We start from the raw sequence: 20480 nt of genomic DNA, 5'->3' as shown, positions 1-20480 counted from the left end.
TATTAGATTTGACTTTAGCTTTACTCGGACCTGTCTCTCTGCTATATGCACAGGCATGTCTTTCCTTCTTTTGTAAGTCAGCATGCACATGCTCTCTATCTTATCTAGCCTATGGCTGGTCTGCAATATGTATTTAAAGGCACTTCTTTCAACTGGGAGGCTCCTGAGCGATTAACTTCCTAGCTAGATTTCTGTTTGAGCTAAGGTTTTCTGTTGTTTCTTGCCATTCTGTGTACCGTATTTTGGATTATGTTTTACGGACTTTGCCGCCTGCCCTGACTTCTGCCTTCGTACCCTGACTATTCCATCTGATTAGCCCCTGGCCACTCAGCATCCACTGGGTGTAATGTGTCCTCTGGAGGTCAGTCCAGTGGGTTCACACTCAGGTCCCGATTCCCTCATGTCCCAATTCCCCTCTACGGTAGCACCTAGTACACCCCTCAGGAAAGTCACTCCTTACCATCAGAGGTATCGTGTGAAGAATAAGGGGTGTGCTCTGATATCACCCTCAGAGGGAGTTGGTCACATGGGACAGCGGGTTCTCACCCCCTGGTCATGAGAACCACTGCATTTACATGCAGTAATCTCCTTCACAGTATGAGGATGAAGGATTGCTATTGTGATCCCTCATCCCCATGCAGAAACTTCTGGACAGCATATCGTTGTTTAGACAGCAAAATCTGATACCCAGAAACAATGATTGGTGTGCCTGCTAGAACGACATGGTCACCTGATAAATGAATGTTTTGCTTATTCACTGGGTGATTGGTTGCACATTTACACGGGCAGATTGTCGGGAACGAGCATTCTCAGGAATAGTCATTTCGATAATCTGCCCCATACGCCTGCTTGTGTAAATACAGCTTTAATATCTCTTCCCAATCCCTTACACTGTCCCTGTAGGACCCCAAACTTGCTGTCTTGTGTGTCTGATTGTGGTGTCTGTGACACAGTGGGGGGGCAACATGTGATCATTAGTGATGAGCGGGAGGTGCCATATTCGATTTTGTGATATTTTGCGAATATTCGATTGAATATTCGTCTTATATTCGTCGAAATCGAATATTCGTCATTATTCTGTTTATCGCAAATAATATGCGATTTAATTATTCGCGTATTGCGATTTTCTTTTAATTGTATAAGGCAACTTTCCTATTGGTTGGCTATGGCTATGGCTAATATGTGTCTTTTACTAATATTCGCTATATTGCTATATATTCTTGTTTTAGAATATGACGAATATTCTAAAAAACGAAGTTATAGCAATATAGCGAATATTCGTAAAATACACATATAGACTGCAATTTAGCTAATATAGTGCTATAATATTTTATTTATAGTTTATTTTTTGTCTCATCTGAACTTCAGTTTTGGAAAAAATGTACACTATGAAAAAATATACTATAGCACTATATTAGCTAAATTGCAGTCTATATGTGTATTTTACGAATATTCGCTATGTTGCTATAACTTTGTTTTTTAGAATATTACGAATATTCTAAAAAAACAAAGTTATAGCAATATAGTGAATATTCGCAAAATACACAGACTGTAATTTAGCTAATAAAGTGCTATGAACTTCAGATTTGGAAAAAATTTACACTAGAAAAAAAAAATACTATAGCACAATATTAGCTAAATTGCAGTCTATATGTGTATTTTACCAATATTCGCTATATTGCTATATATTCTTGTTTTGGAATATAACGAATATGACGAATATTCTAAAAGACTAAGTTATAGCAATATAGCGAAATATATTTGTTTTTTAGAATATTTGTCATTTTTTTTTTCAATCTGTACTGTTATTCCACTTTGGCATACTGCTCCCCGACAAGCGTCCCAGTCACCATGGGAACGCCTGTGGGTTAGAATTTACCATCGGATCTGAGTTTTCACAATCTCAGGGAAAACTCAGATCCGATGGTATTTTTTAACCCACAGGCGTTCCCATGGTGACGGGGACGCTTATCGGGGAGGAGTATGCGAACAACTGTACAGATAGGAAAAAATAATGCAAATATTTAAATAACGAATATATTCACTATATTGCTATATATTTGTTTTTTAGAATATTCGTAATTTCTTTTCCATATGAAAACATGATTCCTTCCTGCTTAAGTTGCTTGTGGGCCAATGACTCCTTGACCCACAAGAAAGAAGTAGGGAGGTATAATGTTTTCAAATGTAAAAAAAAATTACGAATATTCGAAATAGAGAATATATAACACTATAGTCAAAATATTTGCGAATTAGCAAAGTTGCGATATTCGCAATTAATATTCGCTATTCGAATATTCAAACTCAACACTAGTGATCATGTGATCCTCCTTATGCATATTCCCTGCTCTGTTTTCTCACCAGTGTACTGAATTTCATATATGAAATGGCAGGTGCTGTTTTTGGGCAATTCGTCAAATTGAATTGCCAAAACCTCGGCAATCGTTTGGAGCTTTGTCACAAATTTGATTAGTTTAAAATTGATTAATTAATCTCTATTTATCAGCAGCGTTGCTTTGTCAATGAATAAAGAACACTATTTACAACATTACCATCCACCACTGAAGGTGCCATCATCATAGGTCAAAATCTTTTCATACCAATTAATGGAAACATGAATTTGAATATATAATGATTCAAATGTTTAACATGCTGTAAACAGGAATTAAAGAGATAAAAGTCATATAATATTCCCCAACAAATGTAATGGATTTTACAACCTCTTATTTTGCTTTCTATTTCCAGAATATTAAGCTCACAACTGCATGGTAGAGTTGTCCTTCTCATATACCAGATGTGGCTCACCACAGGTTTCCATGCTCATTATACTCAAAGACTGAAATATGTGATTTTTGTTATTCAGTCCTCAAACTGTAATGTGGCTGTAACCTATGGGCGACCTTCTTCATCTATTTGTTTTGCCGCATTGCTAAAATGACTATTTGCTCATGTTGTTGCTTTTGATTCATTGTCTTCAAAACTGAATGTGAACATTTCCACATACTGTATATCATTGAAATAAAAGATGCACATGAATAGTGATTTATTTAATGAGGTACTCCCTTTTACTCTTCATGAAGTGATTGAAAAGCATATCAAAATATTAGATATAGAATGAAAAAAATCTGAAACAAACTGTGTAAACTATTGTAGCTGTAGGTAATGAAAATCAGCAGGGGCATATAAGTGAGGCTGCCAGAGACATTTAAGAAACTCTTGGAATATTAGAATTATATTTTTCTATAGCTCAGTTAGACAAAGTCAGAATATGGCTTTAACTGGTGGTCTTGGTTTATAGCAATGAATGGCCATAGACCTCTTACCCAAGACTATAACTGATTGTTCGTGATGCTACAGTTCCCTAATGTAATTTGGCTTTTAACAGCTATGACTTCCACTATTCTCGCTTGGCAATTGATTCACCAGTTTCCGTCAAGTTACTTTGTTTATATAAAAAAAAAGTTTTACATTTGCCACTTCATTAATTAGTGACACTGCAGCTTAATTACACTATATTTTCTAAGTTGCATTAGTTATAGTCTCAACCTCTTAGGATCTTTAAGCATAAGATAACTTGGGATAAGACTGTGTTAATAACCAATATTGTGATGAATACATTCCCTGCTGGCAAACAATCTGAAATTCCAACACTTACCAGGGGCCATTTATAGTGCAGAGTCTTGTCTTGAGATGAGAGATGAGCAAATTGATTCTAAACGAAACAAATTTGTCTTGAGTTTCCCAAAAATTTGAATTATATATGAATCTGAATCTTTTGCAATTCAATTCAGAGGAAGCTCTCAAAATGGTAGGCCCTATTTTATATGTAAGAAGAAACCAAAGCGGATAATTTGTTGGTAATGTTTTAATTTAAAAATGAAATCCGACAGTACAGTGTGTGTTTTAATTTCTTGCAACATGCGCTGTACATGTATGGCGCATCTGGAAGTATGTTCCCAACACACACCGCAATAACAGGGCAAGCTGATCGTGAAGGCACAGGAGCTGTGCTTTCCCGATCAGCAGCAGGGGCCTGGCTGTTACTGACAGTTTGGGCCCTGCCATAGCCACAAGCATCAGAGAAAACTCCAATGCGAGTGGTTTAACCCCTTAGTTGCCACATGAAGTGCTTCCCGCTGCATCTAAGGGGTTTACAGAGGGAAGGCACTCCCTCTACCAACCCATTAGCTCCCTGAAATGTGATCACGGGGTGTCGATGCCAGCTAAGGCTACCCCTTAATACCTTGATGAATATAATTACCAAAATGGGGTCACTTCTCAGAGATTCTATTTATTATTTCACCCCAAAGCCTCTACAGTTGTCAGAACAAGATTATTCTGCATAAGTTACCACATTGGGCCTCAAATGTGCATGGTGATTCTTTACTCCTGAACCCTATTGTATGTCTAAGAGGGCTAAGTTCCACACTGGCACACAATGGACACAACATGTTGGTTTTCTTTCTGAATCCTGCAGTCTGCCCAAACAGCAGTTTATGAGGGGTGCTTCCGTATTCAGCAGAAAATGGGTAACAAACAATGGGATTGTCCTGTTATCCCTTTTAAAAATGAAAAATCAGGGGCTAAAGCAATATTTTGTAGGGAAAAAATGTAGTCTTTCATTTTCATGGTCAAGTGTTTCTAAATTCTATGAAGCCCCTATGGAGTCAAATCATTCAGTACACCATTCAATAAATACTTTGAAGGTACAGTTTCCCAAATGAGGTCACTTTTAGAGGTTTCCATTGTAGTTATCCCTCAAAATGTCTTCATAACTAAAATGTTCATTTGTCGGTTTTGGAAATGTTCTTGAAAATTTTAAAAATTACTTTTAAAATTCTAAGCTTTCTAACGTTCCAAATAAATAATATAGAGTTTACAAAATTATGCCAACATAAAGTAGGCATATGGTTAATGTTAAATAGTAGGTATTCTTATCCGCCTTAAAAGAAGAGAAATAAAAATTTCGAAAATAGCTAATTTTTCAAATATTTATGTGAATTTTAAGATTTGTTTTTATAACATCTTGACTCAAACTTACCACTAACATGAAGTTTCACGATAAAGTAGATTTGCAAAAATAGGTTGTGTCAAGAGGGGGAAAAAATTACTGTGTCAGAAAGGGGTTAAGCAAGCTGTTTATTACCACCATCAACCATGAGTTTACCTATAGCCATATATAAATAGGTGAAAAATGAGTGGATATGTGGGGCAATGGCTCACTTAGCTGTGGACCTGGAATGGTGCTCTAGTCTGTCTTGAAATCACCGTTTCAATAGTATTAAAATTCGGCTAGAATGAGACTGGCACTCTAACATATATAAGTTACATGGAATTGGTAATAGTACTTGTATTTAATTGTATCACACAAAATTAGCACAAAATATAATACAATACAATATAATCCAGTTTGTTCACAAAATTTTAAAAATATGGTGCTGATATAAGTTCATATATGCAGGTGCAAACAGTTCTTTTTATTTTTCGTATGTGCGCTAATGATTCAGGGGAATTGTTGGATGAAAATTATTATTGTGGACACTGTGTGGTCAATCACATAGAGTAGATCATGCCCGTTTCTCATGAATTTTCAACATGGTAAAAATGTTCAGATTGGGAGTTTTATAGATTTGATGTGTCACATGACCCTCTTCCTATTGAAAAAACTAAAGTTGGATTCAAAATGGCTGACTTCAAAATGGCCACCATGGTCACCACCCATCTTGAAAAGTTCCCCCCCCCCCCGTGCCACAAACAGGAAGTTAATATCACCAACCATTCCCATTTTATTAAGGTGTATCCATATAAATGGCCTACCCTGTACATCAAGGGTGCCCAATATCCAATCTGGGTGCACTTCCAGTTCCTCCAAAGCTTGGATAATTTGAGTCGTGTTTCTAAAATATGATGGTGTCGTTTTTACTATTGGTTGGAGTAGGGTGTCGATATATTGTGATTGGTTGGCCGTTAATGAACCTATTCCTGAAATAATAGGGCGGCCTGGAAGGTCTATTGGGTTTTTATGAATTTTTGGGTAAACAATAGAAGACGGGTAGTCTTCGTTGTGTACCCATAATGAAACTTTGTTTATGTTCTGCCAGTATCCCTTTTTTTAAACCTTTATCACAATAGTCTAACAATACATTTGTGAAATCTTCGATTTGATCCCCTTTCAGTTTTTCGTATGTGGTACTGTTGGATAATTGTCTTAGGCATTCTTTATTATATTGTTCTACTTGTAAGATCACTATCGCACCTCCTTTATCCACGGGACGGATCACTACATCTTCTTTTTCTTAGTTATATTATTGTTAGATTAGACTTGTTAGATTATTTTTTAAAAACCTTCTCTATTTAATTTTTCTGAGATCATTCTCCACACACTTCTGGAATGTAGCAATTTCTGGACTGATTTCCTTTACTGGAAATTTTTGGGGATTTGTTCTTAAGATCAGTGTGTACAAATGATTTGTCTATTTTATCCTGTGAGTTTGATTCAATGGGATTTTTTTTTAAGTATTTCTTTAGGCACAGCTTTCTGATGAATCTTTGGACTCCGGTATAAGTATCAAACTTATTAACTTTGGCCGTCGGGACAAATTTAAAACCTTTGTTTAGCAGTTGTACCTGTGGTCCTGTCAATGACATTTTGCTTAAATTAACTATGGCACCCAAATCTGGATCTAGTGATGCTTTTTGTGTTCTATTCCTTTTCCTCTGTCCTCTCCGTATCTTCTTAGTCTTGGGGTATTCTTAGTCTTCCTGGTATTTTTGTTTCTGCGTGTCTTTCTATCTGTGAGTGGGCGGTATATTGTACTGGTGCTGATTGTAATTCTGTGAACATGTTATCTGGTGAGATTGGCCTCTCTGGTCCTGTTTTTGTTGTGGCTGATTGTATCTCAGATTGTACGAGTGAATTGTTGATGGTTCTCTTTGTCTGGCAAACTCTGGTAATTGTGATGGTCTGTGTCTTATTCGTGAAAAGTGGTGGGGTGGAGTTCGATCTAAAAAATGTTGGTGTGAAAGAGTTTCATACCTGTTTTTCACTGGTATGTTGAATTTAACCTAATTATGTAAAGTGTCTCGTTCTTGATTGTGTATTTCTTATAACTGTGTCTCTGAACTGTAATGTGTGTTGGACTTTTTGGATGTCCTACTTTCTGTGTATTCTTGTGTATATTTAAGATTTTTTTTATTTTGCAACTATTTTATTCTTGTAGATATGAAAAATAATAAATGATTTGAAGATATATTTATAAAATGGTACTCTAATATACTTTTTAACGTCTTAATTCCCTATTTTTACATTATATTTAATACCAGGGTTGATCACCCATCTTTGTATGCTAAGCACTAATCCAGTATACTTATTTATATTAATGATCTAATAAACTCACCTCTGTTATAGTGCAATACATTTTCTAATCCATAGACTAGATTCAAAAGACAATTTGGCAAAAAGACAAAAAAAAAGTATGCATACCGCATTGAAAGCGCAATGACACCAACAATCATACAAATGGATATAAAAAATTCAGACCATATATTGACACTAGCCAGATAAGGATATAAAAAAATCAGAGTCATGGTCTTTGAATGTAGCCACTAAAGGAGGGGAAATCATTCCTCGAAACTCGTCTGGTATAGTCATACTACATTCAATGCCCGAAACTACAATGAATGAGGAAATATATCGGAAAGTATGATAAATCTGAAGCGCTTCCGTAAACTGTATTGAAATCGGATCCATATGAACGTTGCCTACAAACTTTTTCCTGTGAGGTGTAACGCGGATCACGTGACACGCCAACATCGAGCACAGCATGAGATGCCGAAATCCTTTACAGCCGTATCAGGCTGAAACTCCTGCGCTAAGAAAACAGGAGCCATCCGCGAACACCAAACGAACTGGAATCGTTTACAAGTCCAAGTAAGCCCATTGATGAAATAACAATTAGAATTTCTAGTGAAAAGGGTTAATTTGATATATAGACAATGTAATATTTATCTGGAGAAAAGGTGGGGGAGAATTACATGCCTTTTTAGAAGAGATAAACGATAATCCATATAATTTATGCTTCTCGTCCAATATCGATAACAAAGAAACCACATTTTATGATTTACAAATAACTACAAAAAGAATAAATACATATGTAACACTTACCAGAAGCCAACGGCAAAGAACAGCTTCATTCTATTTTCCGAGCTGTCATTTGCCGAACTGGCTAATCAATATCCCCTTTGGACAATTCAGGCAAATTAGAAGGAACTGTACTGTCAGAACCTCCCAGGGAGCCAGTAGTGGGATGAGGAACCCACTGGCAGTAAGCAGCTGACAGCCCAGAATGCGGTACAAGTTTAGGGATAATCCAAGAGGGGTAGTCAATGTCCAATCCGGGTCGAGGCAGGCAGCGAAGGTTCAAGGCGGAAGACAGTCCAGGGGTCAGTAGCCGGGAAGGATACAAAGAAACAACAGGCAATAGAAGGATCTGCAGGGAGGCTAGGTGTTCACCATAAGGTGGAATAACTCAGCAATGAACCAGAGCTCAGGCCAGGTCTTTATAGCCAGGGAAGGTAGGAACCACCCTCCCCAGGAACCAATGGCAGGCGAGGAAGGTGGAAGGTGTGTACTGGGAATCTCCCTCAGCAAGGCTCACACCTGACAGCCGGATAATGCAGGAACTCTATGCACCCGGAAATGTGCGAGCAGCCTGTGTACTGCGCACACGCCGTGCACCCGCACCTCGGGCACCAGGTGTTCTACCGAGCCGAAGGGGAACCCGTGCCCTGCGCCGTGCCCGTGGTCCCAGAGTAGGGGTAACACCCCCTGCTTCCTGACAGAGCCCCCCACCAAGGAGCGGTCTCCGGACGCGACCCTGGGAAGGCCTCTCGGGGTGAGCCCGATGGAACGCCCGCACCTTGGCGGCCGCATGGACATTCCCCAAGGGCTCCCAGGAACGCTCCTCGGGACCGTACCCCTTCCAGTGGATGAGATACTCCAGGACCCCACGCCGGCGGCGGGAGTCCAGGATCTCCTGGACTTCATACTCATCATCGTTATTCACCTGGATGGGAGGTGGTGGAGCAGGTGCCCGGTCCGGGAATGGGTTGGCACGGTGTGGTTTCAACAAGGACACGTGGAATACCGGGTGGATTCCCAGGGAAGTAGGCAACTGGAGCTTGGCTGCAACGTTGTTGACCATACTCACGATCTCAAAGGGACCAAGGTAACGGGGTCCCAGTTTTCGGGAGGGACAGGACAGCTTGAGGTGCTGTGTGGAAAGCCACACCTTGTCCCCGTCTTTGTACCTGGGGAATTCTGTGCGTCTACGGTCTGCCTGCATCTTGTGCCGCTGCTGAGCGGCCTGGAGTTGTTGCGTTAGGGTCCGCCTCAGTTCTCGTAGGAGCCGGAGCCGTTGAGCCACTTCAGGCACTGGGACATCAAGGGGGAGATCCGGGAGAGTTGCGGGATGATAGCCATAGTTGGCATAGAATGGTGAGAGCCCGGTGGAGGAATGAAGCTGATTGTTGAAGGAAAATTCCGCAAAGGGGAGATGGCTCACCCAGTCGTCTTGTAGATGGGATGTGTAACAGCGAAGGAACTGTTCGAGAGTTTGGTTGGTCCTTTCGGTCTGCCCATTGGACTGGGGGTGATAGGCAGAAGACAGGCTGCGAGTGATATGAAGGCTACGGCAAAACTGGGTCCAAAAGCGGGAGGTGAATTGTGAGCCCCGGTCTGAGACGATGGAATCAGGGAGCCCGTGCAACCGGAACACGTGTTGGAGGAACAACTCTGAGGTTTTTTGGGCCGTCGGGAGACCGGAGGTCGGAATGAAGTGGGACATCTTGGTACATCTGTCCACCACCACCATGATGGTGGTACAGGCTTGTGAAGGCGGTAAGTCCACAATGAAATCCATGGCTATGTTGCGCCATGGAAGGGTTGGCACTGGCAGAGGCTGTAATAACCCAACAGGTTTTGAGGTGGGACGTTTGTAGAGTGCACACACGGAACAAGACTCTATGAAGGAGCGTACGTCGGCTGCCAAAGAGGGCCACCAAAACTGACTTAGGATGCATTCCATGGTGTTGCGCCTACCTCGGTGGCCTGCTGTGGGGTGGTCATGGTGATGCTGTAGTACAGGCAGTCGCTGGGAGACTGGGACGTAGATCCACTGTTGGTGGTAACAAAGCCCCTGCTTCATTGGCAGATGGGCTGCCTCCTCTGGAGCTGGCATGCTGGCCCGTCGGATCCTCTCGATCAAGGAGTGTTGGATGGCTAGAAAGTATGCGGCTGGCAGGATCGGTTCCGGAGGTGCAGGATCGGCCTCGGAGGAGCACATACGGGACAAGGCATCAGCCTTGCCGTTCTTGGATCCCGGTCGATAGGTAATCTGGAGGCGAAAACGGGAGAAAAAGAGAGCCCACCTGGCTTGTCGAGGACGCAGTCGCTTGGCACTGCGGAGATATTCGAGGTTGCGATGGTCGGTGTACACCACCACAGGGTTTTCGGCTCCTTCCAGCAAATGTCTCCATTCCTCCAGGGCGTCCTTGATGGCGAGCAGCTCCCTCTCACCCACATCATAGTTGCGTTCGGCCCCGGTGAGTTTGCGGGAATAAAAGGCAACGGGATGGAGAAGCTGCTTCTCCCCTTGGACCTGGGAGAGAACAGCCCCGATAGCCCCCTCGGAGGCATCGGTCTCCAGAAAAAACGGGCAAGAGGCGTCCGGTTGTACCAGTATAGGTGCCTGTGTGAACAGCCTCTTAAGGTGCTGGAATGCCTGTTGGACCTTCGGGGTCCATTCAAACAGGGTGTTGCTCCTGGTCAGAGCAGTGATGGGAGCGCAGATCGCTGAAAAGTTCCGAATGAATCGGCGGTAAAAATTGGCAAAACCAATGAACTGCTGCACCATCCGCCGATTGCGGGGGACAGGCCAATTCTGGACGGCCTGGATCTTCCTGGGGTCCATCTCCACTCGACCTGGGGATAGGATGTAGCCCAGGAACTCAATGGACGAGACTTCGAAGGTGCTTTTTTCAAGCTTGCCATAGAGACTGTGGGTCCGCAGACGCTGGAGCACCGATTTGACATGCCGTTCGTGTTGTGGCAGTGATCTGGAGAAGACAAGGATATCGTCCAGATATACCACAACATGGGTATCCAACAGGTCACGGAAGACGTCATTGATGAAGCACTGAAATGTGGCAGGGGCGTTACAGAGCCCAAAGGGCATGACAAGGTACTCGTAGTGCCCAAACCGTGAGCGGAATGCTGTCTTCCACTCATCCCCCTCCCTGACACGAATCAGATTGTAGGCCCCACGGAGGTCGATCTTGGTGAAGAAACGGGCATCCTTGACTCTGTCCAGCAAGTCGGGAATGAGAGGAAGTGGGTACCGGTTTTTCTTGGTGATGTCGTTCAGGGCCCGGTAATCGACACAGGGCCGGAGACCCCCATCTTTTTTCCCCACAAAGAAGATGCCGGCCCCAACTGGAGAGGTCGAGGGACGGATGAACCCCTTCGCTAGGCTCTCCTCTATGTAGTCCTTCAGGGCCCTGGTCTCGGGTTCGGACAGATTGTACAAGCGCCCGTACGGCAGTGGGGCTCCAGGGAGCAGGTCAATGGGGCAATCATAAGGCCTGTGTGGCGGCAAGGCGTCTGCTCTTTTTTTTTCAAAAACGTCTGCATAGTCCCGATATTTGTCAGGTAGTCTGTGTTCAACGGTGCCCAGAACCGCAGGAGGGCTTGGAGCCGGAGACGCGTGAACAGGAGAACTGGAGGGGGGCGTGAAGGTGATGGAGCCAGAGGTCCAGTTAATCGTGGGGTTGTGTCTCCTAAGCCAGGGGATGCCTAAAATGACTGGAAACAAGGGGGAAGGCACGATGTCCCACACGATCTTCTCAGAATGGTAAAGGCCGATGCGGAGGAACAAGGGATGTGATTCCATGGCGATAGGTCCCGTCTTTAGGGTGCTGCCATCCACCAGATGCAGCTGGGATGGGTTCTTCTTAGGGCGCAACGGGATGCCTAGTTGGGAAGCCAGATCCTTGTCCATAAAACAGCTGCTTGCGCCCGAATCAATGATGGCAGAGAGATCAATATTGTTGTTGCCCAGCTGCAGGGAAACAGGGATGGTGAGATGAGACGAGTTGTTATACATAGGTAGGTTAATGCATACCGTGGGTGTCTCCGGCCTACCTTCGGGAGGTTTGATGGGACAGTCCTTCAGGAAATGGCCCGGTTTTGCGCAATATAAACACAGATGCAAGGTTCTTCTCCTGGTTCTCTCCACCGTGGACAGGGGACCCCGAACAGCCCCGATCTGCATGGGCTCCTCCTGGTTACCGTCTGCTGCCACAGGAACAGGAAGCCTTAAGGGTTCCGACCGGCGCTCTGTTAGAGGCGGGGTCTGTTGTCGCTCCTGTCGTCTTTCCCGGAAGCGGCGATCCAGGTGGGTTACTGAGTCCATCAGGCCCCCCAAGGAGCCCGGCACCCCAATGCGGGCGAGCTCATCCTTGAGCTGCTCGGACAAACCGATGCGGAATTGGTCAATCAAGGCCACCTCGTTCAAGCCCGTATCCGGGGCTACCTCACGGAATTCCATGATGTAATCCTCCACTGGACGTCTGCCCTGGCGGAGGGTGCGCAAGGTACCCCTGGCGGTTGAAGAACGCAGGGGGTCATCATAAAGTCTTTGCATAGCTGCGGCAAAGGACTTCCAAGATGCCAGCACTGGGTCATCGGCTAGTAGGAGTTGGTGCGCCCAGGTCTGGGGAGGCCCTGAGAGCAAGGAAATTGCCGTGCGTACCTTGACGAAGTCCGTGGCATATGTACGTGGCTTCAGGGAAAACAACAGCTCGCAGGAGATGATGAAGGAGCGGTACTTCCTCCGATCTCCTGAAAACCGCTCAGGGAGGCTGACTGACGGCTCGCTAGAGACCACTTCCAGGGTGCGCGCCGGCGTAGGGGGAGGCGAGGGTGGTAGCGCAGTGCGCTCTGCGATGCGCTGCTCCTGTGTGGCAACCCTCTGCAGCAGGTGCTCATGACTCGCTTGCATCTCCTGAAAGGCCTGCGTCATGAGGTTAAGTTGCTGGGTCATGGCCGTCATGGGATCCACTGCTTTTGCGGGTTCCATGGTGAAGGCTGAGTTATTATGTCAGAACCTCCCAGGGAGCCAGTAGTGGGATGAGGAACCCACTGACAGTAAGCAGCTGACAGCCCAGAATGCGGTACAAGTTTAGGGATAATCCAAGAGGGGTAGTCAATGTCCAATCCGGGTCGAGGCAGGCAGCGAAGGTTCAAGGCGGAAGACAGTCCAGGGGTCAGTAGCCGGGAAGGATACAAAGAAACAACAGGCAATAGAAGGATCTGCAGGGAGGCTAGGTGTTCACCATAAGGTGGAATAACTCAGCAATGAACCAGAGCTCAGGCCAGGTCTTTATAGCCAGGGAAGGTAGGAACCACCCTCCCCAGGAACCAATGGCAGGCGAGGAAGGTGGAAGGTGTGTACTGGGAATCTCCCTCAGCAAGGCTCACACCTGACAGCCGGATAATGCAGGAACTCTATGCACCCGGAAATGTGCGAGCAGCCTGTGTACTGCGCACACGCCGTGCATCCGCACCTCGGGCACCAGGTGTTCTACCGAGCCGAAGGGGAACCCGTGCCCTGCGCCGTGCCCGTGGTCCCAGAGTAGGGGTAACACCCCCTGCTTCCTGACATGTACTGACAAAACTAAATTCGAAGAGGAGGCTGTTAGGATGTACACATAATTTAGAACAAAGGAATACCCTGAAAAAGTCATTGACAAAGTACTTAAAGTCAGAAATATGGTAAGAGAATACATTTTTAGTCCAAAACCTGTACAAGAAATGAAAAAGGAATCAGACTTCAGAATGATCCTACCCTATAATGTACAATTTAAACAAATTGAACGGATCATTGGACAACATTGGCACCACATCCTACAGGACAAAACCATAGGCCCTCTAATACCCACCTCACCACTCACTACCTACACTAGGGTACCAAACCTAGGTTTGAAAGTGGCCCCTTCGATAAAGCATAGACATAAGAAGCTACCCCCAATACATAACTGGTTAAATCCAAATGGGTTCTACAGGTGCGGAACATGTGTAGTGTGTAGAAGTACTCAGTTTCTAAAAAGAACAAATATGGTCTCTTACACACCGTAACTCTCTCTCGCTCTACAGTAAGTAAATACTTTTTGACATGTAATTCCTCAAGTATGGTCTATTTGGTACAGTGTCCGTGTCAAAGACAATATATTGGGAGAACCAAGAGACCCTTAAAGGTCAGGATATCGGAACACCTAACCAATATAAAAAATGGATACGAAAATAATTCTTTATACAAACACTTTAAGGAGTTTCATAACAAAAACCATAAAGGCTTAACCTTCACGGCATTGGAAAAAAATTGAAAAACATTGGAGGGGAGGAAATCATATTGAGAAAATGTCTAGAGCAGAATCGAGACGTATCTACGATTTCGGAAGCCTCCTACCAGCGGGATTAAATGCAAAATTAGAAATCTTTGGGTTCCTATGAGAATTTAGGTACGATACATAGAGCTTGGGAAAGGGGCCCCCCCACTGATGGGAGATCGCATGTCAGGCTGTCTATCAGCACTGCGATCTCTCCTTGGTGGTGGACCCCTGCCCCTACACTCCAGATAGAAGTTACCTATCCCCCCTGTTCATCAAAAAATAAATATTTTTCACTCAGAAGATCACACAGTCCAAAAAAAAATATATTTAAATTATACATATTTAAGATTTTTTTTACCAATTTTTTTATTTCGCAACCAGTTTATTCTTGTAGATACGAAAAATAATAAATGATTTGAAGATATATTCATAAAATGGTACTGTAAAATTATTTTTTAACGTCTTAATTCCCTATTTTTACATTATATCTAATACCAGGGTTGATCACCCATCTTTGTATACCAAGCACTAATCCAGTATACTTATTTATATTAATGATCTAATATACTCACTTCTGTTATATTGCAATACATTTTCTAGATTCAAAAGACAATTTTGCAAAGATAGACAAAAAACGCATGTGAACCAAAAAAAACGCATGAATACTGCATTGAAAACGCAATTACACCAACAATCATACAAATGGATATAAAAAATTCAGACCATATATTGACACTAGCCAGATAAGGATATAAAAAATCTGAGTTATGGTCATTGAATGAAAAAGGGAAAGCATTCCTCTAAACACATCTGGTATCGTCATACTACATTCAATGCCCAAAACTACGATGAATGAGGAAATATATCGGAAAGTACAAACCGGATTCCAAAAAGGTTGGGACACTATACAAATCGTGAATAAAAACTGAATGCAATGATGTGGAGGTGCCAACTTCTAATATTTTATTCAGAATAGAACATAAATCACGGAACAAAACTTTATTGAAATCAGATCCATGCGAACGTTGCATACAAACTTTTTCCTGTGAGGTGTAGCGCGGATCACGTGACACGTCAACCTTCGAGCACAGCATGAGACGCCGAGATTCATTACTGGACTGACTGGAATCGCTCACATGTCCAGGTAAGCCCACTGACGTAGGACGCCACAGCGGGCAAACCCTCGGAACTGTGAGTATTATTCATTTTCAATTCTATAAAACTCCCAATCTGAACATTTTTACCATGTAGATAATTCATGAGAAACGGGCATGATCTACTCTACTGTGATCGACTACACAGTGTCCACAATAATAATTTTCATCCAACAATCCCCCTGAATCATTAGCACACATACGAAAAGAACTGTTTGCACCTGCATATATGAACTTACCATATCAGCACCGTATTTATGAAATTATGTGAACAAACTGGATTATATTGAATTGAGCGACCAACGAATAAAAATATGGACTCTAACACTGTAATACGCTACTTTATCTGAGCAGCTGGTCTGGGACTCATCATACACACTTTTTGTCGGTTATTTTATATGAAGTATATTTTTTATGTATAATATTTATGTCCTAAAACAATTTTAGGGTTATTTTAATTTTTTGTTTATTTTGTGTGATACAATTAAATACAAGTACTATTACCAATTCCATGTGACTTCTATATGTTAGAGTGCCAGTCTCATTCTAGCTGAATTTTAATACTATAGCCATATATAGCCATTAGTGATGAGCGGCAGGGGTCATATTCGAATTCTCAATATTTCACAAATATTTTGTAGAATATTCAGCGAATATTCGGGAATTCGAATATTCATTATATTCTACGATTTTTTTACTCGAAAAATCGACAAGGTAATGATTGCATAATCTGCGTAATGCAATTTTTCGTAATGCTAATTTTTATCGCAAATTTTTCAATTGCCGAGCAAAATATGATTCCTCCCTGCTTCTTGCTTGTGGGCCAATGAGTCATAGCACTATATCGAATATATTTGTTTTTGAATATTCGTAAATCAAGAATATATAGCAATACAGCGAATATTCAAAAAAAACTAATGTACAGCAATTTAGCTAATATAGTGCTATAATCTTTTTTTTTTTTATAGTTGAAATTTTTTCCAATCTGAACTTCAGATGAGAAAAAAAATGACAATTATTAGACAAAGAAGATTATAGCACTATATTAGCTAAATTGCTCTATATTTGTTTTTGTTTTTTTGAATATTCACTTTATTGCTATATATTCTTGTTTTAGAATATTACAAATATTCGAAAAAACAAATATATTAGCTTTTTCGAATATTCGTAATATTCTAAAACAAGAATATATAGCAATATAGCAAATATTCGAGGAAAAAAAATATAAAGCAATTTAGCTAATATAGTGCTATATTCTTTTTTTTTCAATAGTTGAATTTTTTTTCCAATCTGAACTTCAGATGAGAAAAAAATTACAACTATTAGACAAAGAAGATTATAGCACTATATTAGCTAAATTGCTCTATATTAGTTTTTTTCCGAATATTCGCTATATTGCTATATTCTTGTTTTAGAATATTACGAATATTCAAAAAAATGAATATATTCGATATAGTGCTATATATTCGTTTTTTAGAATATTCATAATTTTTCCCATTTAAAGTCATGATTCCTTCCTGCTTCTTGCTTGTGGGCCAATGAGTCATTGGCCCACAAGCAAGAAGCAGGGAGGAATCCTGTTTTTACTCGGCAATTGAAAAATTTACGATAAAAATTGGCATTACAAAAATTCACAATGAAAAATCTCGAAATTTCGAAATGATGAATATATATCACTATATTCTTAATATTAGTGAATTTTTGAATTACCTATATTCGCGATAAAAATTAATAATTCGAATATTCGTCATCAACACTAATAGCCATTACTTGTCAAAGAGTTTGACAGGAGTTGGATATAGTCCTAGAAAACCTCAGGGTGTCAGTCATGACTTTTCATGGCAACCTGAGCACTTTTGATCAATTTAGCCATACCTAAATCGTATCTGCCGATCGATTTGTTAGAGTTGTACCTGAAACAAATTTATTCATCTCTACTTCTTATGTACCAGGGACTCAGTGAGACTGCTACCTCTTTACACCCTATAGATACACGACAGGCAAAAAAAGATGGATATGGTTAAGGTTATTAATATGGAATAAGGCTAAATGTGTAATTAACCTTAATGATATTTTGTACTAATGTAATTTACTGTTTATATTTTTCAGCTACAACAACAGCTTACCCAGACAAAGAGTCCTACGACTGACCAAGATGGTGCTCGTACTGGTGGGAGTTTTCATTGTCAGCGCAGCACCCTACCATGTTATTCAGATTGTAAACCTTCAGATCTCTCAGCCCACAATCATTTTTTATGTGAGCTACTATTGCTCGATCTGCCTCAGCTATGCCAGCAGTGGTATTAATCCTTTTTTGTATGTACTTCTTAGTGGAAACTTCCGAAAAAGACTTTCTGAATGCACAAAAACGAAAATGAAAATCTCAGAACGGGAGCTGAACAATTTTGATAATACTTTGAAATCAAGCTTTTAGGTGTTATTATTGAAGTACATTGTATTGAATGTATTTATTATTATATTATTTGTTAAAGGACATGTCCAACCAAAATGACAATTTACAGCGGTGGGGGGAGGGGGGGGGTGACACTCACCTTTTGAAAGTCCCACTGTTCTAGCCTTCTAGCACCCCACTCATGTCCTTACACATCATCACTTCCAGTTCAATGGGCATGGGGGCCAAAGGAAGCAGATTGGTAGGCCCCTTTAAAGAAGAGATGTCACCAACCATGACACGTTTGTTTTGAATTTCCCATGTAATAACACATCTGGTACATATTTTCATATAACTCTATATTGTGAAATTTCTTTGTTATTCCTGCAAAAAGTTTTTAGGAATGAATTTCCAACTGGGTGTTATAAGTTTGGAGTGCATCCCTGCAAAGTCTACCCCTGACAGCACTGATTGGATAGTGTCAGACTGTGCAGGGACACACATCCAGTTACAAATCATTCATAAACTTCTGGAAGAAAAAAATAAGAATGGCACAACACAAAAGAATATGTGCTCTAGAATGGTAATTTAATGTGGAATATAATTATTTACTATAATAAACCTGTCAGGACCACTCTTTGCAAATCCTAGTTTATTCTTTCCTTACATAGCACAATTTAGCACTTAAAGGGATTCTGTCACCTCCTCTAACCCAAAATCGGATTTTAAAGCAGTCATGCAGCACAGCTTACCTTGAATAGGCTGTGCTCTTCTATCTTGTAATCCGTCCAGTAGTGTATGTGAAAATCGACTTTTATGGTTATGCAAATTAGCCCTGAATGTGCCCAGGGGGGCGTTTTGTTCCTCTTAGAGAGCCCAGTAACGCCCCTCTTACAGTGCCCAGCCGGCCGTCCTTGCGACTGTCTAACCGCCCCCAGCCTGCCACAGCCTCTCCTCTCTCTCCTCCCCCTCCCTCACGGCCGAACGAACTCTCGCACAGGCGCAGTACCCACTGAGGGCTGCGCCAGTGCGATCTGCAGGAGACTGAGGGCAGGAGCTTCATCCTCGTCACTGGGCATGCGCTGAGCCCAGTGACGTCCGATGCTCGCTCTTCCCTGCTGACTGATCGCACATAAACTACAGGACGGATTACAAGATAGAAGAGCACAGCCTATTCAAGGTAAGCTGTGCTGCATGACTGCTTTAAAATCCGATTTTGGGTTAGGGGAGGTGACAGAATCACTTTAAAGAAAAAAATATACGCATGCACACACATATGTTGGATGTGTCAAAGATATGTTAACAAGCAATTTCAGATTATAAATAGTGTTGGGCGCGAATATTCAAATTTTGAATATTAATCGCGAATATCGGCACTTCGATAATCCGAGAACATTTAGAATATAGTGATATATATTCGTAATTTCGAATATTCTAGATTTTTTTCATCAGTAACCTCCCTTCCAGTAACCTTTTCAGCAGCCATTTTCTACAGTTTTGAGGGAGACAGCAGTGTCATTGCTGTGTTCTGTGCTTTCCACACTACATTAGATAGATAGTTAGATAGCTTATATAAATAATACAGATAGTTAGTGGGAGATAGTCAGTGTAGGTTAGATAGTGATATAGTGTAGCTGTTACAGTGAAGGGTGTTAGGTAGTGTGATAGGTTCTGCCATCCATACATACATGCAGACCTGCTAAAATGTGAATTTTCATGTGTTGCGCCAAAATATTTGCATCATTAGTACCGATTAACGCAATCGCGAATATATTGGCACACTCTAACTGCATATAAAGCTATTTTTTATGTTCTGCCGTGCCAACCATTTTCTCCAGTCTCAGGAAACTTCTAGCAGCTTGGAAAATGTCGTATAAGTGACCCACACTTGTATTTCGCACACATTACGCAAATATTACATTGCCGATTTTTCGCAATCAAGAAAATTATCTTGAATTTGCGAATATATGACGAATATTCGCCCAAATATTTGAAATATCGCGAATTTGAATATAGCCCCTGCCGCTCATCACTAATTATAAATACATTTAATCTAAAATGCATATCAATTGCTTATGAGATTTGTGTGCAGATTTTACTCTTTGCAAGTTGCAATGCAAGGATGAGATCCGCTGCAGAACCACATCAAATCTGCACCAAAATCACAAGTAACACATGTGGTTTTGGTGTGGTTTCTGGTGCGGAAATGCACAGAAAATCACACAAAATTTCTGTATTGAAATCTGACCCTGTGTGCAAGTACCCTAATATAGATTTTTATTTAGATCAGAACAAAGTAAGTAATGCAACACAAACTAAAATGGTGTTCATGTATGGAGTGTATAATGTTTGAGAAATGTTCTGCTGTTCTGCTGAAACATGTTTGCTAAAGTAAATATCTGTTGAATTCTGTATGATGCGGTATTATCAAAAATGACCATCCTTTTGCATTATTCAGAAAGGTTAATATTTGTATAAGTATGGTA

General features: G+C 41.6%; 1 protein-coding gene across 1 annotated transcript in view; it reads left to right on the top strand.

Annotated features, from left to right (window-relative positions):
- The window catches only part of MCHR2 (melanin concentrating hormone receptor 2), a 517075-nt gene extending 498953 nt beyond the window's left edge, over positions 1 to 18122 (top strand). Inside the window, exon 8 of the mRNA XM_044291586.1 lies at positions 17712 to 18122. Coding sequence (XP_044147521.1) covers positions 17712 to 18036 — 325 coding nt within the window. The 3' untranslated portion in view covers positions 18037 to 18122. The remainder of the gene's footprint in view (positions 1 to 17711) is intronic.
- Positions 18123 to 20480: the final 2358 nt, after the last annotated feature.

This window comes from Bufo gargarizans, chromosome 4, assembly GCF_014858855.1.
Source record: "Bufo gargarizans isolate SCDJY-AF-19 chromosome 4, ASM1485885v1, whole genome shotgun sequence".
NCBI classification, from domain to species: domain Eukaryota; kingdom Metazoa; phylum Chordata; class Amphibia; order Anura; family Bufonidae; genus Bufo; species Bufo gargarizans.
The sequence above is the reverse complement of the archived record's forward strand: the minus strand, read 5'-3'. Positions and strand labels throughout refer to the sequence as shown.